The sequence below is a fragment of the Vidua macroura genome, chromosome 6 (genome assembly GCF_024509145.1).
Source record: "Vidua macroura isolate BioBank_ID:100142 chromosome 6, ASM2450914v1, whole genome shotgun sequence".
Lineage (NCBI taxonomy): Eukaryota > Metazoa > Chordata > Aves > Passeriformes > Viduidae > Vidua > Vidua macroura.
The window spans coordinates 26,177,898-26,205,355 of record NC_071576.1 but is presented as its reverse complement, the minus strand read 5'-3'; the positions used below and the strand labels follow the sequence as shown (position 1 = coordinate 26,205,355).

The following is a 27,458-nucleotide window of genomic DNA, read 5'->3' as shown; positions in this document are numbered from 1 at the left end:
TACTGTTGTAAAATGTAGCTTTTGAATTAGTGGTGAATTGGAGCTCTGAAATTATCACTACTAATCATGTATTGTGAAAGAATGGAAAATATACTATTCACAGAATCACTAACTATTGCTTGATTTTATAGTTACTGTATTCATTTTCTATGACAGTGGCATATTCTAACATGTCTTATCTCTTGCCTTATCTCTTCTTAAATTAAAGTGCTAGTAATGAGGGAAGGGTATGCCCCTGATCCAAGGTTAGGAGGTGAGAAGGATTAATTTAAATGGGGTCACAAGATTTTCACCTTTCCCTTCACTGTAGACTTACAGCAGATAGCCCTTCACAGGGCAAGGGAGAGTCATGTGAATCACAGAGCCTTTGGAAGCAGTGGCAAGGTGGAGCAGGGATGCATATTGGCTTTTTTCCTGAATGCTACCTTAAACTGAGAAACAGATTATAGGGAGCCGTGGTGAAATTTTGCTTCTGTGTGGCATTGCAAAACATTGAAATGTATGCTTTGGGTTGGAAGGGGCATAGAAAGATTATCTATTCCAGCCCCTTGGATAACAGTAAAGGGGCAAAAGCATCTGCCTGATTATGCAGCTGCCCACCTGCAAGGGTCAGTTCAGTATCTCAGGATTGTGGGAGAATCAATGTCAAACCCATAGGGGAGGAAAGGAAGGACATGGGAGATACTTCTATTGGTGCTCTCCCAACCTGATTCTTTTTAGGAACTTGCTGAGAATGCACCTCATCCTGTCATCCAGGTCTTTAAAGAAGGTATTAATTGGTATTGGCTCCAATATTAATCTCTGAAGGACACCAGTAGTAAATTAGTTGCCATTTAAACTTCTGCCACTGATCACAACTTTTTGAATCTGATAGTTTGTACATCTTTTCACCTACCTTACTGTGCACTCTTCAAGTATATATCTCCTGTATCTCTGGTTTGGCTAGAAGGATTGGCTGAAGGACTGTTGATGTTTGTAAAGTCAAGTTAAGCAATATCATTGACCTGCCTGGACCCATCTTAAGCAATCATCTTAGAAGAGGCAGCTGAGTTGGTTAGGCATTATTTGCCCTTGCTAATTCATGCTTACTATTCCCTGTCACATCTACTGTTTCATCTGTTTGTAAGTGGCTTTGGGAAGGATTTACTCTGTGACCTTATCAATGACTACCAGGAATGTGATTATGAAGCTTCCCCCCAACTCTCTGAAACAAGCTTCATCTACTTCCTTTTCTTGTTCTGCTGATCTGCAGAGAATGCCTCCCATGACATCCTGCATGTTGCTTTATCCTCTGATCTGTGCCTATAAACTCAGATGACTTGGGTTCATTGTCCTCTTTTTTCCCCTCTTACCTCTGAGCTTCCCTGCTTGCTGTCCAGGAGCATGAAGGGCTGGAGTGTACCAGGCTGCTCAAGGCAACAATCAAATGGAGCAAAGACATGGAGGGCAAATATGCCCTTCTTGAGGCAGAGGTGCATCTTTTCTGAGATCTCTGAGCTTACTGCCTCTCCCAACTGACTTTAATCTACATCTCTTGCTGGTAAAGATAGTCAAGTCCTTTTAATGAGATTTCTCTCCATTCACCCTGTTTGAAAGTTTTACAAGGCCAGATATCCCACCTCATTATCCAAAGTCCAGGAGGGAAGTTGAGAACAGAAAAGCAGGATTCATCCACAAAAAGACCTAGACTTTATGTAACTTTATGTAACTCAAACTTTATGGGAACCCAAAATACAAGAGAGCAGAGCCAAATCTGTGTATATGATCGAGGGTGTGTATGTTTTCTGCACTCTGCAGAAAATGTAGATGCTGTCTATGAGCACAGTATCTCTGGGAGCAATGCACCTTCCCACCTGGACTGAAGACTGCAGGTAACATCAGAGCCCACAGAAAAGCAAGAGGTGAATGGAGAGGGTGAGATCCATTCCAGGGAGCTGAAATCAGCCAAGACAGTTCACGAGTGCTCTTGGACAGACTGACTGCAGCCAGCTGCCCTGAAAATGAACATTTGTAATGAAGAATGTGTCTTGCACAGAATTCATTTATTTTGAGGGGAAGGGAGTAAAAGACACTGAAAGGAGGATAGTGAAGAATATTCCTTGTCTGGTGAGTGAACTGGTGTCTCCTGAGTGTTGGAGTACTCAGTGATCCGCAGGAAGGGATTCTCCTATTATGTGTGAGGTCTGCTAAACATTTAAAAGAGACACTTGCCAGCACTTTGATACATAACTCTGACAGGGGGAGGGGATCTATGTGTGTAGGCAGAGAGATAAATAATAGAGGTTAATTGAACTTTTCTTTCCTCAAGTCCAAAGAGATGTGGCCTTTTCTGCTTGTATTTTCAATATCTGGATTGGGTGGTTTAAATAAGATGTTTGGTTTTGTTTGTATGCAAAAGAAAGGAGAAGAAAGTGGTACAATACAAAGGCTAACATTGTTCTCTGGTAAATCACTTTTAGTCAGATGTAGCTATGTAACTCAAGACAGAGAAAGAAAAATTTCTGATTTCAGTAGAAGTTTGAGGAGAGATGGGAGAGAGGTGAGAAACAATTCATTTGTATATTTTCTTGGGAACTAAGCTTTTGAAATAATCTTGGTTGTATTGTTCCATGCTTTAAGGGGAAAATCGCTGTGTATTTCTGGATGTGCTTTACTCAGAGGTGTGCACATTTAGAAGAAATTGAGTACTGCAGGGAACCAGATGTTGTGACAATCCCCAGCTGGGTTGCTGGGTTTTTGGCATCTAATGGCAATAGTTACCCGGTATGAGCAGAGCAGAACATGCCATGAGACAAGCCCTGCACAGGGGAGTTGATGCTGAACTTTCATCATTTGTACTTAAGTTTTACTTAAGTTGCATAGAAATGGATTCTAACACAACTCTGGCAAGACCCAGAATATTATGTTTGAAGTTAGTGGAGTCACTAAATTGTGAAGAAGCATAGGGAATCATAGCTGCACTTGCTATTATAAAATAGTTAGATAAAACTCACTATAAAATGTTTAATGTTAAAAACAAGTTTATTATATTCTAGCACAAAAGAAAAAATGCACTTGGATACATGGATTAAAATAATGTTTTTTTTAATTTAAGCCTCCACAATTCTACTAATAGGTTACAGGGTCACAAAATGCGATAAAAAGCAGGTTTTACTATCAGGACCTCTTATGGCTTAAGGATATGTAAACAGTTCATAAGACCAGGCAGATCCCATTTGGCTACACATCTGAACAGCCTCATATGAAAATGTTAATTTGAGTACTATCTAGCTGTTTTTAAACGGGATTTGGTATTAGTCAAACTTTAGTTTAATTCAAATTCTTTGCTGTGTATTTTAAGAAACAAAAGCAAGGGTTTCAAGCTAGAAAAGCTAGACTAGCAGGGTATAAAAAAAGCTTTTAGAGCAACAAAATGTTTTTTGAACCTTGAAAACAGAATAAATTAATAAGTTATGCTGTATTTTTACAAACCACCGTGAAGAGAAAGAAATCAAGTGAACAGGGGCCCTGAGGAACCTGGCATAGATCTCTTGTAAGATCCCATTAGAATGCAGTTCAGGAAGTTGGCTGACGTATTTGCCGTGGTTATCACTGGCATGCTGTGTATTATTTATTTCTATCAGCTACTGAATAGAGATATAGAAACATATGCTGTCAATTATATTGAAATCTATTTTCTTCTCTGTCTGTGGTTTCATTATATGGTTGAGTTCCACCAAAGTCCAAAACAAACCACTGCCCCCACACAGCCTTAGGTTGCTGATGATGCTGAGAGAGAATTTAAGATATTGGCTGGCTGTGTTTATTAATGTTTAGCACTTTTCATACTTCTAAGTAAGCATTTCTAAAGGAATGGCCAGATTCCAAGTGGGCAGTTTCATTCTGGCAACCCTTATTGTTCTGACAGCTTCAGCTGAGTACGTAGTCTTGCTCCTATCATCGCCTTTTCTTCATGAATATGGTAAGCTGGTAGTGCTTAGAGATGTGCTCTCAGTCATTCTGTGCCACCCCACTTATATGGGCACTTACATATCCATGTGGTAAAGAAACCTGTAAACTAATCCAGTCAAAATCTTTTAGTAATTTTAACCTTGTCTATTCCCAGGGCAGGTGATTGTGCAGAGTGGGAATATGAGTACAAGTGTTGAGGGAGAAGTGATTTCTTTCAGCTGTAATACTAGTCTATGCCAGTTTAATGTGCTTGTGTAGCTATGATCATCTTATTTATTCCTATATGCAGCTACCAAGTGTAACATATTTTTGGCAGTATATGAAATAATATCTATATTAACGGGTGTCTGGCTGTTTCAGGTGAAGGACTAAACATGTTTCAGAGAAGTCAAGGGGGTGCAGTCTGTTCTTTGAAACTGGTTCCTGCATCTGTTCAATTTGCTTTTGTTCTTTTCCAGGAGGAAAAAAAAAAAAAAAAAATCTATAACCACACCCCCCAAGTGTTGTAGGGAGAATTCACTAGCTTATATCAGTACAGCTAGCTTCTACACCTCATCCCTAATGCATGTGTCCTGGATTCTGAGGCTGATGGGAGCTCAGTATACACCAGCAACTCCCAGTTGGCTTATGGTGATGTCAATAGCAGGGCTAAACCCTCATGTGTCTTTCAGTCTCTAGCAGGAAAGCTAATTGTACTTTCTTTTCTCAGATTTTCCTTCTTTTTTTTTCCCCTTCCTTTTTTTTTTCCTTTTATTTTTCCTCTCTTCTCCTTGGCTATTTTAACCATGTTGGGGGAAAGAGAGCATCCTTGAGGAAGTGCTCCCTAAGACAAGGTCAGCTCAGATTTCCTTGGATTTACTGAAAGACAAACTGAACAGCAACTGTTTTCTGTGTCATGATAGGGTATGAGGTGCTGTGATATGGGGCCAGTTAGAAAGCTGATAAGCAGTTGTAGCAAAGAAAGGGAAGCAGCTTTTTGGAACATTCCCAGCTCATGTGAGCATTGCTCTGGCAGCTGCAATAAAAGTAGTGGGAGGCAGCATCCCATAGCAATGAGGCAGATTCAAATACTTGGGTTTTAAAAGTGTTTGGTACAGGGACTACATATTCAATTCAACATCAGTTCAACAAGTACACAGTATTTTTATAGATAGATATAAAAGTATTTTTATAGATATAAAAATAGCTTTCAGATCTGCAAATTAAAAAAAACCCCAGAGTTCAGATTCACCTAACCCACAAGCTGGACTTGTGTACCTGAGTCTGAATGACAAATTCTGATTTATTTATGAGATCTAGGTATAATCTCCTTGATTTTAATGGATTGCTTTTATGAATATACTTTTTGGTTGGTTTGGTATCTGTGAGGATTTGAAACTGTATTACATAAACTAAATGTGACAAGTTTTTCTGGCATGATAATATTGTGAGTCTACCAGGCCAGTTACTGCTTGGCTCTTGATTATACTGGAAATAAGTGGTAGGACTGAAATTAGAAGCTCGGATCACCAACAAACAGCCTTTCCTATTGGCATTATTTGCCTAATTTAAATATAAAACTGTGCTCAGCATGCCCCAAAAGCATCTGCCAAAATATGTAATACAGACTATATCATCTATGCAAAAGAATGAAAGAATACTAGTATCTCGTATTTTATACTCAGAGGCTGATATTAACTGCTCAAACACAAACCACGTTCCAATATTACAAGATAGAGTGCAGATCCAAGGACAAAATTTGGCTCTAAAGGACTGAATAGAAATTATTCTTAGAAAGGCTTCAATTATCTCCGCAGTAAAACTACTAGAATCCTCATTTTCGTCACTACAGACACTTGATGAAAGTAGCAGATGGCCACACAAAGCATCCATGCTATTTTGTTTGAGATTTTAATGTAAACTGAAATCATAAAATAATTTAAATAAGACTTTTAAAATTGGCACAAGAATTCTTAGTTTTCAAAGGCTGTAAGTCTAAACAAATCTTGAAGCAATCAGAAAATCAAACTTGTACCCAGGTTTATCTTGTTCTGTTACTGTCACACAGTCATCACTTTTTACTGCCCAAATGTTCTCCTAATGTTTATTGTTCTTGCATATTAGACTAATATCTTCTTTTATACTGGTCATTAATAGAACTCTCTAGAACTGTTTGGTGGTTGTGGCATTTCAGTTAAAAACTACTTGGTAGAAAAAGTTTCTTATATTCAGCCAGATTTCTGGCACTGGTTTTGGTCTGTTTGTGGCTGTCACTTTTCAGGGATGCTGGAGGCAATTATGAGACTCCTGTTCTCTGATTTCTCTACAGGGGACAGTCTCAACTGGGGGGATCAGTGCACATGGGGGTATCTTTACCAGCCCTTGCCACAAGTCATATAACCACAATAGTCAAGATCCCATTTTGTCATGTCAGTAGTATCTGTCAGCAGGCTAGCAGTGTGGGAATTAGCATTTGCACCTTATTAAAGCTATAGTAAACCCTGTTGCTCAGTGGAGTCTTCAAGTGCCTGGAAGGCATTAGACATCACATAGATACATTGACTCTTCTGTGTTATGGGGAACACTTCAGCTGCTTTTTCTCCCTTGCTCTTAAGAGCATGATTTTTCCTGTCTTGTGATTTTGAAGCAGGCATTCCTATGAATACAAATAATAGCTGTAGAAGCTGAAATCACAGCAACTGCTGTTGACAACAGTCATGATTTAATTATAAAAATTGACTCTGTGTATCGCTTCATCCCTAAGAAGAGATGAAAGGATATTGTGAAGTATGCTATAACCATTTTACAAAGGAGTGTACAAAAGAAGGAAAACCTGAAAACCCTGGTTTGAAAGGACAGCTAAATAGTCAAATTCTCTGAGTGAAAACAGTGTCTCATAAAGGTTAATTCAACATAAGTTTAATAAAGTAAAATTGGACATGTTTTATCTTTCTGTGTTTTGTTCTCCATTCATTTTTCCATTTAGTCACATTGTTGAGATGAGGTTATATCCCAATCAAATAGTTACAGGATTATTAGGACATGATTCCCACTTGACAGCATAAGGTTGGAGATTTAATTTGTTCAGCTGCTGTGAGCTTCCTGAAACAACTGTGTACCAAAAGAAGGATTCTACATTTTTTCCTCATTCTGTTTTTCAAATATTTACTCTTACAAAATCGCTTAGCACTAAGGGTCCATGTTGTCCTTTGAAATCAATGAAGTTGGGCAGGCACATCTGGTGACAGAATTAGACTCTACTTCTTTTTGTTTTCCTCTTAATTCTTCAATAGCAGGAATTGTCAGACATAGTATTTAAGAAAAACAAACCCCCTGTCATATTTCATATTTGAATTTAAATGAATCATTTTGACTTCGATTTTTTTTTCATATTACAGTATTATGGTTGCTTATATTTCTTTTTTTTTCCTCCTTTTTTTTTTTTTTTTTTTTTTTTTTTTTTAGTAATAGCAACAACTTTAACTGATGCCAAATTATGTATTTATATCACAGATCACAGATCAAGCTGCAAATTCATTCTTTTCCGGAGAGGCAGAAAGATCATGTAAAACTGGTGACCACATGTTGACAGGCTGCATGATTTAACAAAACCAGAGGCAATCATTTAAAAGAAAAATGTTTTATTTTCTGCCAGCAGAGTATAATGGAGAGAAATTGGTTGGTATTATTTTTAAAAATTGCTCAAATCACTGTAGTTAGTATAAAATTGTCTCTGGAACTATTTCCTGTAAGTTAACCAGACATATGATTGTATCCTTTCTCTTTTGAATACTGAAGCTCACATTTCATCTGTCTTGTGTAGAGTCTGTCAGGTATAATAGCTCTTTGTGATGGTTGCTTCTTTTCTTTTTTCTTTTCTGTAGCTAAAACCCTCGCACACAAACCTTAAGCAATTGCTGGTTTTAAGCATCACTCAGTAGCTATTACTAGCAGTCTAGCAGTCACTGCACCTCTTTCCTCTTCTGATGAGCTTGTAGATCTATCAACAGGTAAGATCCAAGATTAACATTCAGTGTTTAGGGGTCTAAATTTCCTTGACTTCAAAGTATTTCTAGTTTACCTGACTGACATTATCCCAGTTGAGGACAGGTTTTGAATACAGCAATATGGCATTTTCAAACACAACATTTGGTTCATATTTTCACTAGGAGGAGGGTTTGCCAGAATTGTGTGGTTCTGAAAACCATACCTTAATTGTATTGAGTATCTCTGTGAATAATGACTTTTGGGGATTATCTCAAGAATTTATCATTTTGAAGAATGTTTCTTCTTGTTTCTGATTTCAGCCATTTTAACCTGACTTAGCCATTTTACACCAAAAGGTATAAAAGAAATTTACTGAGGTGGTGTAAAAGAAATTCTTGCCTGCTTGTGATTCCTTTATCCCTCACAAATAAAATACAGAAATGATTGCAGAAGCTCAGCCTAGATTCAACTGAGAAAATTCTACATGCCTGAGAGAAAATATGTTGTTTTGTCACATTAATAAATTAGAATTTTTCTCTCATTTTACATGCTCTATAGCTTATGGAACTTATCAGACCTGTTTCCATTTCTGCAACATAAAAACCATGACTGACCAAGAGTAACACGGGGAGAAACACACAACTGACATAGTAGTTCAAAGCTGTATCTCAGTGTCTCTTTCTTCTGTGACCCCAAAATGGAAAGATTTAAGTTTTTTATGAGTAGTAGCAGAACACTGTAGCCCAGTATAATGCTATTTCAGATATGGAGTAAAATAATCTTTAAATGTATCAGTTAAAGTATTGAACATGGAAATGGTGATTGATGCTGCTGCATTCAGTGTTGAAATCTCTTAGGTTTTTTTATTTTGAAAAAAAAAAAGATACTTCAAAAATGAACACTGGAAAACATACAATGACTCAGTTTGTTTAATCAATCTAGTATCTTGTCAAAGGGAAGGTTAAGAGGGTGGCTTGATCATGGACCATAATTAGCCAGGCAGGAGGAAGATAGCAGATATTTGGAGTTTCTTTTGTTTAGTGGACAAAAGAATTGCAAGATTCAGTGACTGAAAGCTGAACTCAGCAAAGTTGAAATTGGAAAAAAAGACACAAAATGTTAATGGGGAGGCTAATTTAAACAGTGCAGCTGCTTAGCAATAGAAATTCTTTACATCTTGGAGTTTTCAGATTAGGATTGATACTTTTGCAAAAGAAACCCGAATTACAGGGTAATGCTATATGGCCTGCCTCATGTTAAAGATAGTTCCTAGATAATCATGATATTGCTCTCTGATCTAGACCTGTATGACTTTGCAGGAAGGTGTTTTGTCTGCTGGGTAATTAAGAGGTCACTCAAGGTAGGGAGCTCTTCAGAAGGGGCCCTTGCCTCTGCATTGTGCTTTGTTTTGTGGTTTGGTGTCTCTCACATTTTTCATCTCTATGACTGGCTGATCCTTTTTGAGGAATTGTTCTCGCAAGGACTTTTACTACCAGATTGAGGGGTAACCGTGGCAGCTGCTGGACAGTTTTTCAGAGCCCTGATAATTTTAATGCCTTTGATGCAATCTGATGAACGTAGGATATTTTTAATCTTGCTGGTAGTTGAATATTGTTAAAGCAGATAAGCATTACTTAGAGCATGAGATTTACATCAACTGTTAAAGCTCTGAGGCTTTTGTCTAAGTGTTCTTTTTTAAAGTTTGAGGATTGTAATTGATGATGAGTGTGTTTTAAAGAAAGGTTTTGGCATATCACTACTTTGGTCAAAAATGCATGCCTCACCAGGTCTACTCTGACTAATTAAAGTGGTCTCTGAGGAGAATTGGGTTTTGCTGTACCATGTCTGAAAACATTGTTTAGAAATTGCATCTTGGGTCTGCTGCAAGTGCATGAAAATTAAAATACGTGGTGACATACCTCCAGCACAGCAGCTACCAGTGCATGAGGCACCCCCTGGGTTGAGTGCATAACCTTTGACAGCAGACTCTTCTTGGCACTTCAGGAAACACTTCAGCCACATCATGTGTGTGGCCAGTACTGGTGTCTGTAAAGGGAACAAAGAGGAAATTCTTCTGCAAGCAATTGGGTTTCATGTTTACTTCAATGTATTAAAACTAACAATATCTTTTTTTGTATGACTTTTTGCCCTTCACCAGGGTATGTGGCACTTAGAGTTCCTTGTTGCAGAGCATTAAATGGAAAGTAAATGTAATCATTCTGCAAGGGAAGTCAGTGAAGGCTGTAGCCTGTCCTGGAATATGCAAGCAGTAAGAAAAGCTAATTCTTTGGTAGTGTAGGTGAGAGAGATGCCTGCTTGAGAAAATGTTGCAGTCTTGTGCTCTACTGACACTAATTTATACTAAACTGCTCAGGGTTCAAGCAAGGGGGGTAAAAGTGAAAGGCTTTGAAGCTCATTCATACTCTACTGACTCAAAGGTTCAGCAGCTAACACTTCACCTTGGAGAGTGAATCTCATGCTTCTGGGAAAACAGGCTTGACTAAATCCACCAGTCAACTCTTGGAGGCTCTGGGGTCTTCTAAGACTTCAGAGTAAAAATTTTGCATGCATTACTTGTTTTTGAGTAGTCAACAAAGGTAGCTATACCACCCATCCAGGCTGACTATTGCTTATGCTTGTATTTTTTTAAGATGCACTTGGAGATATTTTAAAACTAGATAGCTTGAGTACCACTGACAATGTGATCTCTGTCAGGACTGTTTTTATCACAGGCAGCAGAAAACATGCAGGGAATGAAGGCTGACAGTGGTCCTGTAGCTCACTGACTGTCCTGTTGAAGTTATATTTTGTCAGCTTTCAGATAGCTCAGCTGTGACTCTGAACTGGAATAGCTCCTTTAGACTGCAGTGCCAGTGTATCCCATATCCCTTCAACACTTCATGTAAAGCCTTGCAAGGATTCCCATGAGGAGGGTTCAAAACTACAACTTGTGTGTTCTGCATAGACCTATCAGTGTCATACCTTTTAGATGGGAAGGACAGAATAAGGAGATGATGAGGATGATAATTGTAAGAGAGATAAAGGAGATAAGGAGATAAAGGCTAAAGAGATAAAGAATGTTGTTTTCTTCAGAAAGGGTCTTTGTATTGTAGTAATCAAGAACACACCACTAAGAGAATATTTATGTGGCAGCAGTGAAAGAGAGAGATTGGAATTCTTGCCTTCTTTTCCTGGCTTGGGGAACTCAATTGAAGCAGATAGTTACAGAGAGCACAGCCAACTCTAACAAACTCCCTATTTTGGTCATCTATAAAGAGCAAACTCGAGTTGCCCAAATGCGACGTTGTTCTCTTAGGCCTTTCGGCAGTAGTAAAACTTAACGGTATAGATAAACTACCTGGTGCAAACACAACTTTTATAAAAATAACGAATAAAAATATTTTCGCCTGTGCTGCTGTTTATTTCAGAGCTACCACTGGTAAAGTAATCCTATGGAAAATAATGGCTACAGCTGATAAAAATGTTCCAGCAAAGATTTCTGCAATGGCTCTAGCATAGGTGAGGAAAATAACAGTTATTAACTCAGAAGCAGATAAAAAACTCTAACCCGCAGTGTTCCTTCTTAAGGACAGTACTCATTAAAGGAATATAATCAGAATTTGGGTAGTTTTGGTCACTTCAGAGAGATTCATTTTTATAGTAGCTTATAGTTAGGCCAAAATGTAAATCTCATATTTAAAGTGCAGGATGCTATAGCATTTCTAGTGTGGTGTATGAGACAGCATATGTGGAGAACCTGGGCTGAAGCTAGCTGGCTTTGCAGTTGAAAGTGCTATGTTTACTTCGAGTAGGCAGATGTGACACCCAGTGACACTGTGTCTCTCTTGTCCTCTTGTTTTCCCCACATCATCTAATGGGTGCAGTTTTTCATACCTTAATATGATTGCTGTCATTCAGGGCTACAGTCAAAATCTGGCAACAGAGTTACCTGTGTTCGCTCTTTGGTTACCCATAGAAATGCTACAATAAATTTGCACTTTTCCTCTTAATGCTGGATAAATTGCTTCTTTACATATGTGGCAATATATTCTCCTGTCACATAAGTCTTGCTGTTGTTAATTGGAATTGCTTATGCTCATTGAGGAAGGAATACTTTTCATGCTGTTTTGAAAGAAAATCTGTAATCTTGAATTTGTTTCCAAACTTCAGTCATGAGGAGAGCAGTGCAGGAAATTGCTGCTGTTCCACCAAATTAGCTTCTCAGATATCCTTTTAATTGGAGACCATAACTCAGATTCTAAGTATTTTAGGAAGCTGAACAGTACAAATTGAAATACAGATATTTCCAGTAAGGGCTCAGTTCAAAGAAAGCTTTTATACACAGATGAGCCTGCTAACAAATAGCATGTCATATGATAATGAGACCATGTTTTCTTGGACAGTTTCACATTTCCTAACTGCACTGCTGTGAAATAAGTGGAGTGTTTATCTACTCTCTCTTAAACTGACAAATCTCTGCTAGGGATGAGTGTGCCCACTATAGACAGAACATAGGTATTCAAAAAGAAGTCTAAACTCTCAATCAGAAATACATCACTTCCAAATGCAATGTATCACACTAGTTCAGAACATTCATTTCCGCCAAAGTATTCTGTTTTTAATGTAAAGACTTCAATTTATGTTTAAGAACAAGCAAACTATAGTACTTTGACAGCCGTTCACACTTAATTTCTTTGCATTAAACCAACAGCATTCTTTTCCACAAACATCCATTGTTAGGACAATGCTCTCAGACGGAATTTATGAGAAATGGAATTATGTTACCAAGGAGATAGCATTTACTATAATGAAGAGTAGATCCTAGAAAATGGCCCCTTTTACAGCAGCTCAGAACAGAGCCACAAAAGCAATTGATTGGTCTTGGCATTTAGTCTTATATCAGCTGTGTCATCCATAGCTTCAGGAGTGAGAACACTAATCTGAAGTGACATTTCTGTTCTGGCGGGCTTTTCTGCCCTGATGAAAGCAATTACTTCATTCCTAAATGATAATTTGCAGGAGTTTCAACCACTTTAATTGATAATTTTTTGTTCTGAGAAGTTCAATTGTGAAGTGATTAGCTGATTTGGTAAATAGAAATTTAAGGTGTGAAATGTACAAGTTGCTCCAAGGTAAAACGCTGTTTATTGGGTGCTGCAAAATTGCTTGATAAAACTGAGGTTTCTCTATTATCAGGAGGCTGGCAATTGCTTAGTTCAACATAGGAAGAAAAAAAAAAGTGTTGTTCTAGCTGTAGAATTTGTATTTGACCTTGTGTATCACAGCTCACTTAATGGTTTCTGTATCAAGGTGTACATTAGTTTAAAAGATTATGCAGGATGGCAAGTTTGTAATGCTTAAAAAACCTGCCATGTTCCTATTATTATGTTTTAATGACTCACTTTGGAAGTAAATCCTGTTATTTAAATAGTTCAACAAAGGTACTTATTGGTGATAAAACATTCAGTTTAATGATTAGTTCAAGCATACACAAACCATTTCCTTGAACCGTGTTTACTTATTTAAAATAAAAGGATTCTCTTCTGTGAAATCACAACCCCTAAAAACCAACCTCAAGTCTTACTGATATAATAAAAAGCTTGGCTTAATATAGGTACTGTTTTTTATAAGTTTTGCAGTAATGCCAAAGCACTTTTGGCAAAATATTTTTTTTCTTTTTACAAGGAAAATAAAGGTTTTAATAGAAATCAGTTCTGTCATATTTCCCTATATGGTGAAAAAATAATGGTCATTTCATGTGTTAAATGAGAAATATAAAGCAAAAATGAAGGTCAAACTGATTTAGCACATCAAACAGTCTTTGTCAGCCAAGCTTAATATATCCTGAGTTTGTGGAACAAATGAAATTTTGCTGCTATGTTACACTTTGCTTCCAAACAACCATTACAACTGGTTTTATATATTGTGTGAGCATCAGACCATCAAACAGTGCATCTTTACTGACGTGTTGCTGCAGTGATGATCTACAGCAGCAATCTGCCATTTATATAAGGGCAAAATGTGCATCTATATTTAGTTGTGAAATTGGCCTATTATACTCTTGATGTTTACAGAGGCTAACATAAATTAATGATGACAGCTATGAGCAGTGCATTAGTTAAGCAGCAGAGCTTTTACCTTGAACTTGAAAGTTCCAGCTTTAACTTCCAGCATATACTATACAGCTTTCTTCACACATTAAAGAAAGTCTCAAAACATGATTTTTTCTTAGACAGCATCAAATGGCTTTAATTTCTGGACTAGGTCCTTGATGATAATATCAGATAATTTACCTTTTTTGCAAATTCTTGCCTGTAAGAATGGTGATTTTTATGATGGGGCAAAAATACGCTCCACTGAAAAGTATTTGCTCATTGAAAGGGTCTGATTTAACTGACTTGGAACTTAGTCAGATGTTAGATATCCTTTGTCTGATAAAAAGAGCAGTTTGAGGAGGCAGTCTGCCTCACTTGGTTATGTACTGCACTTTCACCTGAAAGTCTCTTCATGCAGCTCATGTCAGAGCAAGTATAGGCACTGTGGTAACTATAGATTCCAGTTAACTATGACCACAGATCTGACAAGTATCTAGGTGTTCAAAGGTTTGCAAGTTAAAATGATGAAGTCTTTGATGAATTTTTGATGGATGAATTTTTAACACAAGTCGACCTTTCTCCTTTGAGGCTGCATGCTAGATTAATTGATAAATAGTCAGACTGAGCAATGTTCGGATCTCCTAAGCAAACAAGTGGAAAAATCCATAAAAATCTGCCGTCTGGCTTCTCAGATCTACTTAAAAAGAAAGAAGGTAAAATTTAATGTGGCTTTTGATTTTGGAGGTTTTCCCCTCACAAAAGTAGTGTCTGTTTTTTAGACATTGTAACTGTTATTATTAGTCTTGAAGTTCTTGTACTCTCAGTTCAGAAACAATCTTTGTGAAAAGAAAATCTACGAATGGGACAGCAGAAAGAAAAAAACTGGCAAAGAAAGGGAGAAAATATCAAGTCAAAAAGTTGTCTCAAAAGAAAAGAAATCCCCAAAGACAGCAAAATGTAGTGTAGAAATTAGAGGTAAACATATTAACATATTTTCATTATCAATTTTTCAGAACTAATTGAATTAGTCTTAGAAGGTTGAGTGTGGATTTTTTCTTCTTTTAATTTACAGGAGCATTAGTTCTCTTGCTTAATTCTTTTATATTTTGGACCTACTATACTGAAAAAATATCTAGTTTCATGCATATTTGTGAACTCTCTAGAGCATAGCCTTTAGAAAAACAGTACAACAACAACAAAAAAAATTGATAATAGCGAGCCATAGGCTCATGCTACCACCAATGGTGATGTTTGACTTCCAAAACTGGTCTTTTTAACTGTAATATGTGCAATTATGCAGTGCAGGTTGGTCTCCTTTGCTTCCTTCATCTTTCCTACAGTCTAAATAATTTTTTTAGAGTCTAAAAATGTGCACTGCTCTTCAGATTAATATCCACTTGGATTGAACACTGTTTCTGAGATGACACTATTAACTTTTAAAAAAACATCAGGAATAAGAAGAGTCATGTAGAAGTAAAATCAATAAATATTCCAAATAATTGGGTTACTTAAATAATGATGCTATTCCATTCTTTGAACTTCTAATGAAGTTTAATTGTTCCACAACATCAGTGAAATGAAAAAAGATTTTTATATGACAGAACATGGCTTATGGGTGGTCACCTATAGATAGAGCAGGACATTATCTTAATGAATTGCCCAGGCATTAAAAGTCAGATTTTAAATGTACTTGTTTTAAATTGACTTAACTGCCCTCATTGTTTTCACTGGTCAGCTTGAAGCCCCAGAAAAGATTCTGAAGGATGTGGCTTTGAGGGAACAGGTAATCAATTATTCCTGTAATAGATCAGAATAGATAAGCATTTGTATTAGTCAAATATTCATAATCATCCACTACATTGTATGATATAAATACATAAATTATGTAAATAGGTTATTAATAACAGAGGAAGGGACCTAAAGTTTATTTAAATACAAAAATGTCTAAAGTATAGTGATGTTATGTCACATCATATTAGTGTGGAAAAAAGTAAGAAAAAAAGAGGCACTTTCCAGTATTACTCATATAGAATTGCACAAATTCACAACTATGGGATCCGGAGCAGCAGAAATTTATTGCTTTATGTAATACTATAACTATACTCACTAGCAAGTAATCCTGCTTGTGTTCTTATATTGGGAAAGACTATACACAAAGGAACATATATAATTTAAAGTCTCTTTCAGAGGGCTGAATGGGCTGGATCACTTATCTCCAATTTTTTTTTTTTTTGTAGAAGATTCATTGTGCACTCTAATGTTGCATAGCCTTTCCTTATATCTGATTTCTTTTCTGTGAAATGGTTATAACATTCATCTGACTTCGTCCTTCAGAGAGTTGGATACTGTTTATAGCGGATCTTTCCATCCCTGACTTTAAAAGACTAGACTAATAGAGAAATATACACAGAGACATATTGCTTCATTCTCTATAAAGCCCGTTATAAACATTATTAGATATTAAATGTTATTTGTATACTATATCTGGAGTTGCTGCTACTAATCCACATTGTTTTTAGGGGCTTAAGACATTCTCTAGTGCTCAGTAACAGCTGGGTTAACAAGTGTGAAAATGTTTAGTATATAACAAAAAGTGCTCTGTTTCTGGTATACTTTTGCATTTCTAAAATTTCTGCTGAAATCAGGGAGGATTTCAATGCCATTCTCAAAAATACTGTGCACAGTTTATGAGAGTTTGCCAGACTTCTCTGCTTGTGAACCAGAAAAGTGAATGGAAATGCTCTTGTGAGTGGAAATGAACAGTAACTATGAAAGCACAACAGATAAGCTGTCCATTGGCTCAAGCCACTATATCTCGAGTTCAGCAGTCCATCTGTCCCTCAAACCTTGTTTTATGGCTGTTGCTTCCAATCCAATCTCTATTTGTGACAAGTCCGACGAAGGTACCATAAATCGCAGCAGTGCTGTTGTGTGGGGCTGAGCAGAGGGAGACCCATGTTCTGAGAAGCTCTGCTTGGGGAGTCTCACCTGCATCAAGTTTAAGGGAACAGTGTAGGTGAAATGTAAATGTGAGCTGCCTTTTTAAAACTGGACTGTGAACTGCCTTTCTGAAACTAAGTCTGCAAACCACCACTTTCCAAGCTATATTTTGAAATTGCAAGCAAAAATTATTTGTAACTGCAACCATTCCTCCTGTTTTCATTCAAAATGCAAATTCACATAATTAAATTATTTCACAGATTTTTCCTGCCGAAACTGAGGCACAGAAGCGAGGTATTGTTATGATCCTGAGATTAGCTCAGTTGCTTAGAGCATGGTGCTAATAACACCAACATCATGGACTGCATCCCCAGCTAGGCCATTCATTTAATTGTTGGACTTGAGGATCCTGTGGGTCACTTCCAGCTCAGAATATTCTGTGATTCTGTGAACATATAGGTCAGTATATCTGTTGATATGCCATAACATGTTAGATTGCCATTAAATGCTGCAAAAATTAGGATCTTTGATTGTCCCAACTTGAAAGTGACAGATGTCAATTAGTCAGATGTGTGAAGGTTGTGGGTGTGCACTCAGATATGGATGCACGTATATGCTTATGAATGTAAAGTATATAAAATTATGTGAAATAAAATATGGAGCAGGTTAAGCTTGGAATGACCACAAGCACAATGAAATCACAAGTGAGTTACGAGTACCAATAAAACTTTTATGCAACACCATATTATCATGTCTTCTGCATCTGCTGTGTCTTCAATAGAAAATCTACTTTAGAAATGTCATGTATACCATTTTAGAATTATATGGTAGTATTTATTGTACTCTTTCATCTGTAAAAGCCAGACCAACCTTTATATCAGTCCATCTGGAAAGGTCCTAAAAGGAAAAATAAAATATATTTTAGAAACCATATCTAAAATATCGTTAGTCTTCAAGCCATTAAATATCCTGTTTATATGGTCCTGCTTCTCAGAATTATCAGGAGCTATCAGCTGGAAACCTCTTTGTTTTCTTTAGAGGACTCTGTATATGGGAATTCTATGAGAAATGTCTTCTTAAGGGAATGCATGAAGTTTCAGCATTGTATGACAATATCATCCTTTTACATTGTACCCTGATGCACCCTGATCCAATTGTCTTAGCTTCTATCCCTTCTCCACAGGAGGCAAAGAGGGAGCAATATTTATATCCCTCGGGTATATTTCCCACTGTTACTCTCTTGTTGGTACTCTGGATATTATATGTAGATTTGCTTGACTGTTAGGGGATCTTCTCTGTCGTTTGAGAACCTTAAACATGTGATGCCTGCTTTCTTGGTGCTTTCTGACTGTTTTTGAAAGCCACTTAGTAAACATGTGTATAGTTTCTCACACTTTAATTTTTGTTATTAGCAGAAGAGCCTGTGTATTTCTAAGTTTGTGCAGCCTGATACTTAACAAATTCATTTATGTTCCACCTCTAGTTCCAGGTGTCATGTGACAGGAACCAAGAGGAATTTTGGTCCTGTTTCTGCATCACTGCTTTCTGTTGCAAGCTTCACACTCCTCTTTTCTAGCATCCTCTTGGGATTATTCGTGCCAGTACTTTGCTTTATTAAGAGCATCTGACAATGAAGATGATGTTGCCTATCAGAATCACAGGTGCCAGAGAGGATTAACAGCCATGTTTAGGTTGTATCTAATGAATTCCTGCATCCTGCTGAGGAAATCACTGCTCCCAAATTAAGGACCCATTTTATCAGCATAACTGCAGTGTCCAACAGCACAGTATATTTCCCTAGTGGAATTACATAGAGTAGAAATTAGGACTTGTGTGCACATATCCTCAGACACTCTTTCTTAATTTAGCTTAATGGTGGCCAAGAGAAGAGTGCTTCAAGTTACAAATTCCTTGACTTGATTCATGGGGTGCCACGAAGCTTCCAGAAATGACAATATAACAAATGATTGGGAGAAAAAGTGAGTTATTCTCAATACTGTTTCTCAAGAGTTTCTTTTGTTTATTGTGTCAGCTCCCCATCCCTTCTACTTTTTCCATTGTATAAGTTTGAATAACCATAACTATTCTGTTTGCTGACACAGGTAGTCTCACTTTTCAGCTTAGCTGACTTCCATTGCAAACTGTTACTTATACAGTAATGTTTTACATAACTTTACATTCCAGTATATTATTCAATATAGTTTCAGTAATCTCCTGAAGCCTCTATAGGACTTGTAAACTGTGGATTTAGACTATGGTGTTTCTAAGGAATATTCTGTCACCACTCAATTTCTAATATTTTTCAGTTTCAGAAGTTGCTGAGATCTGTAATTTTTCTGATTTGTGTTACTAGGGATCTTTAACAATCTCCCATCTTGCATAGGGATATAATTAAGTGCTTTGGGAAGAATGTGGACCTCCTGATAATTCTAAACAGATCTATAATCTCAATTATTTTACAAACTTGATTTGGGGATTTGAATTCTCAGGCTTGGCTTCCGGGAAAAAAAAGGCGGTGACAGGCAGAAAAGGCCATGTCTTGTGCCATGAAATTGAGCTTTCACTTGGAAGCAATTGTACAGAGACATTTGCCTGCCTTTTCCTTGTGTTGCTGTTGTATATATATTTAACTTGTAGAGGGCATGCTACTTCCTTGGAATTAATTGGACAGTTCATATCTCACAGAGTTTTAGCTCCCATATATCTGTGTATGCATCAAATACTTTTATCTGTTGTATTTAATGCACCTTTTGAGGGATATCCATGATGGTAGATATCAAAAATTGGAAATTCAAAAGAGATGCATCTACAGTGAGTATTGTGAAATCTTATTTTTCAGGTACTTTTTTCCTAGAATATAATTTACAAATCAAGGTGCTAGCATTCTATATAGAGTTTATAAAACCAAGTATGTACTTTACTGTATCATTCAGTAGGATTCTGTATCTTTACCTGTGGGTAAGGATGTGCTGTTTCCTCCTGTATCTTTATCTCACCATTCCTATTTCTTAGCCAGACTGTCTTTTTAAATATAATTGCTATTGGTGTGGAATTGTGTAGGGAGTATAACATGTTAACCATACTATGGGAACTGTCATGGAGGGATTTCATTTGTGTGTTAAGGGCCCAGCTGATATGCTCTACCAAATCTGAAGTGGAAGAGATGGCTACAAAAATGCAGGTGGTTATGCATATTAAAGCAAGAGATACTCTTCAGTTTATTCCCAAGTTAGAAAAACAGGTAAATAGAGCTCTTAGCTTCATGGTGTTTTATCTGCATGCCATAATTCTACTGATTTGCTTCATATGTCAGAGTGCTTTTGTAGATCTCGTCATTATGACCTTTTTGTTGATAAATCCAAGGTTTCAGGAAGGGTTGTGGAAGCTGGAAAGAAGCATTTGTTATTCCATTATACGCTGGTTGTATTCTAGCTCTGTGGTAAAACAACTATTAGCTAATGGAATTGTGGCTTTAACTTCATCAAATTAGTAGGTAAACAAATGAAGCAAAGGAAAGATAGACCCTTAATGAGGTACAAGAACAGTTTCTACTCACCTTGTGCAGTGATGGGCTGACACCAGCCCCAGCATCAGCACCAGCCTGTATCCATCAAGGCAGATGTACTGCAAAGCTTATAATATCCTGAATTGAACACTTTGCTCTGTGTAAAAAAAGGAAAAAAAACCAAAAAAACAAACTGGTGTTAACCACTGTCATCTCACTGCTTTCAGGAGTTTTACACCAATTAAACAAATAGTGCAGGAATAAAATCTGAGTTATCTTTGTATGTTCTGTATTGGTGGTAGCAAATGATACATTGATGAAATAGGACTGACTGAATGAATGTCTTTGCATTTCCAACAGCTCAATGTAAAGCAGAAGTTCCTTTCTGATCAAAAAGTTGTCAGTCTGCTATGTATGTGGTAGTGAATTGCAACCAGTAATGTGAATCACATAACTGTATTAACAGCTTTCTCACCCCATTGACAAAGGTTACTACTTCCACTGCAAAGACAGTTGAACAACTCCTAAAGAACAGCTTCATAAAACACAGGAATTTTTACATTATTGCACCAGACTTACACTTCTGTGTCTCAGCAGTTAGTGTACAACCTGTTTGGCCATCTTGGCTGTGCTGCAGCTCCAGTCAGATGTGGCAAACACTTGAATCATCTGCTTTTAACCTTCTTCCAAGAGTCAGGATTTGACAAAAATTAAGGCAAAATTGGCTTACAGTGCGTCAGGAGAAGCAATGGCACCTAGACTGATAAACCCCAGATGTACACAGTATGCTTGGGATTTTTTTCTTGAGACTGGCAGCAGACAAAGGCAAGCTAAAAAGGAAGTGGCTAAAGTGATTTAAGAGTAGTTACATAATATGTTGACTACCACTGAAACTCATATATTATTGTTAGTTTCAGTCATTCAAGTGTGAAGTGCTATTTTATATACCCTGAATTCTGTAGATCCATATGCAACAGCATTTCGAAAATGTGATCATTTGAAGAGAAGACCAGCAGTGAAAAAGTAAATTGGTTGAATGTGACAGAACACTAATACTGATGAATGTCCTACTTTCTTTATTTTCTTTCAGTTTACAAGCTTTGAGGAAGGAAAAGTCCCGAGATGCTGCTCGCTCTCGCCGGGGAAAGGAGAATTTTGAATTCTATGAGTTGGCAAAATTGTTGCCACTGCCTGCAGCCATTACCAGCCAGCTTGACAAGGCATCCATCATCCGACTTACAATTAGCTATCTGAAAATGAGGGACTTTGCTAATCAAGGTGATCCTCCATGGAACTTGAGGATGGAAGGACCTCCACCTAATACATCAGTAAAAGGTATGGAGTAAATATTGTTGTGTACTATAGAATATGGCAGCCTTTAGTAATCTCTAAATTGAAATTTTTACCTTCATCCTTTCTTCTTTCCCTGCATATCAAATCCTTTAAAGGGATTCAAATGTGGAAATCTGAGGTCTGCATGAGAAAGACACCATGTGAAGGTGAAATAAACCTCTTATTTCAATTATTTTTTATTTAACAACGAACCTATGATGTAACTATTACAGCTGTAAGTCTTCTGGGTGATGTAGACTAAATTCTTTCAAGTTATTTACCTGTTATTGTGTCACTTTGATTTAGTATTTTATATAAGTATATGTTTGAGAGGAAAATGGCATTATTCCTTGATTTGAGAACTCAGTCTCTTAATTTTCTGGCTATACCTTAAAAGTAGAATCGTATATTTCTGAAGTTTGAAAGCATCACATCCAAATATTTAAATCTTCAGCTGAGAGACTAGGATGTTATTGTAATGTCCATAGAAATTATTTTGACTTCTGAGCCAATAGGCATTTATCAAGAAAATAGACTATTATTGTACTAAATGCTCTCTTTTAATGCCCAAACAAGCAGTTGGGGAGCAAAAGCAATGTTTTAGATGTGAATTGCACAAACTAGAGGCTGTGTGCATGTTGCTCCTAAATAGTCTTTCCAATGACCTTTGTAAAGTGGACTTTTTTGGTAATCTATTATCTTTTTTCAACTAATGCTACCCATCTGGATGTGATCTCTGTCTGATAAGTTTTTTTTATATTAGAGACTAAGTTGCAGTAACAGAAATTAGAGTTACCAAACCTGGGATTTCTGGGTGTCCTGGCTTTGACAGCACAGGATACTCCTTTATTTTAGCTACTGCTCTCACATTTTGAATGAAACATATATTTGGAAGAGTCATATTTGATTTGAGATTTGAGCACTTCAGGTTTTTTCCACAAGTTATGAACTATAAACTCTTAATCTACACTAAACTAGATAGAATGTATATAGCATGAGGCGAACAAAGAAACCACCTTTAAGGGTCGAGGGAGAAGGTAGAAATAGAATCTTATTTATCAGCCTACAGCTGTCAACGAAGCGTTACTTGTATTGGTGGTGCAAAGGGCTTTTACCTGCTCTTCCATTTAAAGGAAGTGATATTATTTAAGGAAAGTTAAAATTTTCAATGGATGGAGAGAGGTATGGAGGGCAAAAACTAATGCAGATTCAGACTGAGGATTTAGCAGCTGGACGTAATTCCATCATTTCATATATTTAACTTATATTATCTGCCTCATCATATATAATTCTCACAGAGGGAAAAAAAAAAAAGCAATAATTACATCATCCAGGGCATGAGTGTAACATGGTTCATTAGGCTTCTGATATACTATGCAAATGTTCCCTATTTTTACAGGATGAGAGTTTGTTCTCAGGCAATTAAACATTTTTTTCAAAGTAGATGTAAAGTGGACTCTGCTGTACAATCTATGATCTGTTTGTGCTTCTACAACCTGTCCTGTGTTACTGAAACTCTGAGCTCTGCCAATCTCTGTATATATTTAGAGTATCTGGGATCTATTTTTCATTATCCTCTTCTGGAATATATACCTGAATACTGAATCTTCCTTCTAGTGCAATGATTCTAATGAAGAAAAGAATTTTAAGGAAGAACTAAGTCTTATTCTTAGACAACAACAACAATAGTCTGATCTAGATTACTGTTTCTCCCTAAAACAGAGCTGGGTAAACATTTAATGTCTGTTCACCCTATCTGATATAATAACCCTGCCCCTCCAGCCATTTAGCACTATGGTTCTCATTCCTTTTGGTGCAAGGGGTGTGGGGGCTCAGGAAGGGGTTCTGACTTTTTTTTTCCTCCTGTTTGGGTGCTTAGCTTAATGCTAAGTAGGATTGTATTATTTATGTGTCAGTATATTGAAATAATGCTTGATGAAAGTGTGTTTCATTGTATAAGAATTCCCCATAAGCAGGTTTAACTATATAGTACAGGTATATTTTATGACTTCACCAGTTCTTCTTACATAGAAACCTGTTAACACATTCTGTTGAAACATTTATGAAATTACATCAAAAGAAATTCAGTTTCATTTATTAAGGTTGCTTTTTGCTGCCCTTGAAGTTCATATGTATAAACAAGCTCACATAAGTAGCTTGCAGGTTCATGTGAAGTATGGATGATAAACCCACAATAAAACACTAGACATTATACTTTGTATGTGCACAAGCAATATTCTGAATAGACTTAAAATTATTTTGGAAAGTATTTGAGCGGTACTTACATTGTATAAGGAACTGCTATTTTTTTTTCTTCCCCCAAATGTGTTGGCCTGCTTATGTTAATCATTAATTTTAAAACCTTAGTTTTAAATTTGTTCCCCAATATTGTACAGCAATTTAATAATTTTAATTTAGTATTTCAGGAAGGTCCTTTACTCTGTCCTGTGTTTATCACAGCTTTTCTTAGAAGCCTGTAAAGGCAGATGAGTTTGTTTTCTTATGCCTATTGTGTAGTGATCACTACAAGTTGTGCTTGCAAATGAGCACTCAGGTAACTCCATATAATATTTTCAGAGTCAATTACTTCATGGAAATATCTTGAGCAATTGGAAAGAAACAGCTAGTTTTCTCCATTATTTCATAAATATCTCTATTGTTATAATACAGATCAAATCTGCAATGAACATTATGCATTATTCAAGAAATGACCAGACATTCTCAGCAGTGTTTCAGCTAAATAACTGATGATTGTAACCTTTAAAGAAATCTCATTGTGGTGACTATTGGTAAATCATTTCTTCATTCATAGTAATCTTTATTTAGAGGCGATCTAAAAACCATTATATCTTTTATTAATCTTAAAAGCAATAGCCAATGATTTGACATTTGCTAAAAATGGAAAAAAATTTCCATCCTCTCATACAGCAGACTTCAGTCATTTTTCTTTAGGTACATTGTCTAAGGCTTTCTGTGTATAGGAAATCTCAGTCCTTATAAAAAAAACCACACACAACTTATAGCAGATAAGTTTAAAGACAATTCTTAAAGACTGGAGTGTGATTCTATATGGAAGAAAATAATCAAGATGTTACTTATAATCAGTGGAAATAAAATTTTCAGTCTTTGATAGTACATACAATGCATTATCAATAACAGTACTATTCTCCTCTGTTTCCATCCTTCCAAAAGTCTTTCTTCCAGTTCTGAGGTATGTTCTGAGTACAACAGTAAATGAGCTGCTTGCCAATTTTTTGAACTAAAATGTGAGTTTCCTGAAATTTGTCTGGAAATAGAAGTATTTTCATTGTATTTACTGTGTGTTCAGGCAGAAAGTGGTGCCTTATGTTGCATGGATCTTGAAATCCTCTTGTGCATTCTGATACTAAGCCATGTAGTCCTGTTCCAACATCAAAGTCTTGTGAGCACCTTTGTATATTGGAATATTCTCTTCAAATTATTGACGTCAAATTTCACTGCACTTTTAGCACAAGCTGTTTCTCAAAGCATTTAAAGATCATGCAAATTTTCATGTTCTTTTCCACTATATTGTGGGTCCTTTTGCTAAGACACATTTTTCCTTTTTTTTTTCTTTTTTTTTTAGTAGTGGAAAGAGGAAGGGAGAGGAGGAATTTGAGGCATGATGATGTTTTTAGTGTGTTGAATGTGTTTGGCTTGTGTAAAGTTGTGCTGTGTATTTTGGTTTTGGGCAATCTTTGGACATTGGTTCTGACTCAGGACCACTGCCACGATAAAAAGAAGGCTTATGATCCTTTGACTTGAACAAAGTTTCCAGCTTTTACAATTTCTGTTTCTTTTGAAAGAGAAAATAAGTCCACTAATCTGTGCCTAATTTTGCAAATACTTTCCTGGTAATTCGCCATGATGACATTGAAATAGTTATCATATTTTAATTCTTTTTTTTTTTTTTCATTGAAGTGAGGTGTTAGTTTCTGTCTTTGGAGATACAAATGTTTTTGCAAGGCCACAAGTCTTTTTCCTGTTGAATGATATAACCTGTGGAAACTAGAATATGTAAGACAGCTTTGTATATGTCAAGTTAAAAGCAGGCTTATAATTTCTATTTTTCTATGTCAAAACTTTACATTTTACGCTAAATAAGTAAAAAAGCTCTTACTTCTGCTCTAAGAGAAGAGATGAGTGAGAGATTGTAGCTGAGGGGTGAAAAAGGATTTCAGTAAATAGTACTGACTGACTGGTAGGTTGTGTAAAAATGTCACTTTTAGTTTAGCCATCTCTACTTTTAGTGTTCCATGTTCTGAAATTAGGTAGTTTTACACATTTGTATTCTGGAATTAGTATATATGAGTAGTAGGAGAAATCAGATTCTCTGAGAAGTATTTGTATTACATTGAAATACTTCTCATCCAAATTGTTCCTGTTCAATGTAAGTAAATACAACTCTGAAAAATTCCTTGCCATAAAGCACTAAATGTTACTTCAAGTCTGTATTGGTAGAGAGATTAAAAAAAAATTATAAACACAAGAAGAAAAATTACACTTTAAAATAAAATTGCACATTTTTCCTTCAAACGAGCATGTTTTTCAAAGGTTCCATTCTCAAAATAAACAAAGTATGTAAGTCTAGGCTGAAAATGAACTTGATGTCATATCATATTGCAGGGCTTGGGGTTGAGGAAATAAGTCCAGCACTTTGAATTCTCTGGGAAAGAAAACAAGCAATAATGATAATTGGAAAGTATGGTAATTGTTATCCCAAGTGTCAAGTGGAATTACTTTCATTAATTTAAATACCTTTTTCTAATATTTTTTGTGCTAGATATGTGTGCATTTATGAGACATGAATAAGTTGTTCTCTTCTGCATGACCTCATTGTGGAAACACTTTAAATAACATTACCTGTTGTTAGCCTTTAATATTTTAAATGGAGTGTTGTCTTCTGAGCAGGAAGTGCAAGATAGTGCAAGCCTTTCCCTGCTAAAACCCACAAGCCTTCCAGTAAGACCAGCCTTCTGTTCTGAACCCCTACACAATTCTGTCTCAGGGAAACCATCTATAAGGGCAAAGTAAGGATTATTTTCTTCCATAGTATTTTTGGCCTAAGGTATTTTTTCCAAGTTGGATGTGAAAAACTCAATCAGATGAAAACAGGATAATGCAGATGAATTTGTGGTATTCCTTGATATGAAAAGGGTCTCCAAATCCAGATCCCTTGTGCAGAATTTCCGCTCTTGTGCTGGAGAATTCAGATAGCCCTGTAATTTATTTCTCCCTGCCTTGAAGGCATTGTTCTTATGAGAATCTGATCCCTGTTTATATATAGGCTACTGTTATGCTCTGACTATATATCAATACCAACCACTGATTGTAAACATGATGTTTATCCATTGTAAACCTGTTTATGTGGCAGAGCAGCCATAGGCAGAGGTACCTTAGTCTTCGACCTATTGCATGAGTTAAAGATGATTAGTTTTTTTTTTTTTTAAGGTAACAGAAATCAAGTGCTAAAAATTTCTGGAGGTCAGTGGTAAAACATAAATGTTTTCTGTGAGAATCATTGATGGTTTTCTGGTATGAAAGATATGGGACCCAGAATGAGGTAGCTCAGTCTGAATCTCATTGTCATAGACAAGATTAATTGAATATGGGACTGAGTTGGTGGTTACCTGGTGACAAGTCATCATGAC

The 27,458-nt window shown here is 36.5% G+C and overlaps 1 protein-coding gene across 1 annotated transcript in view; it reads left to right on the top strand.

Annotated features, from left to right (window-relative positions):
- NPAS3 (neuronal PAS domain protein 3) overlaps positions 1-27,458 on the top strand; it is a 597,494-nt gene that overhangs the window by 161,213 nt on the left and 408,823 nt on the right. The window contains exon 4 of the mRNA XM_053980939.1: positions 21,548-21,792. Coding sequence (XP_053836914.1) covers positions 21,548-21,792 — 245 coding nt within the window. The remainder of the gene's footprint in view (positions 1-21,547; positions 21,793-27,458) is intronic.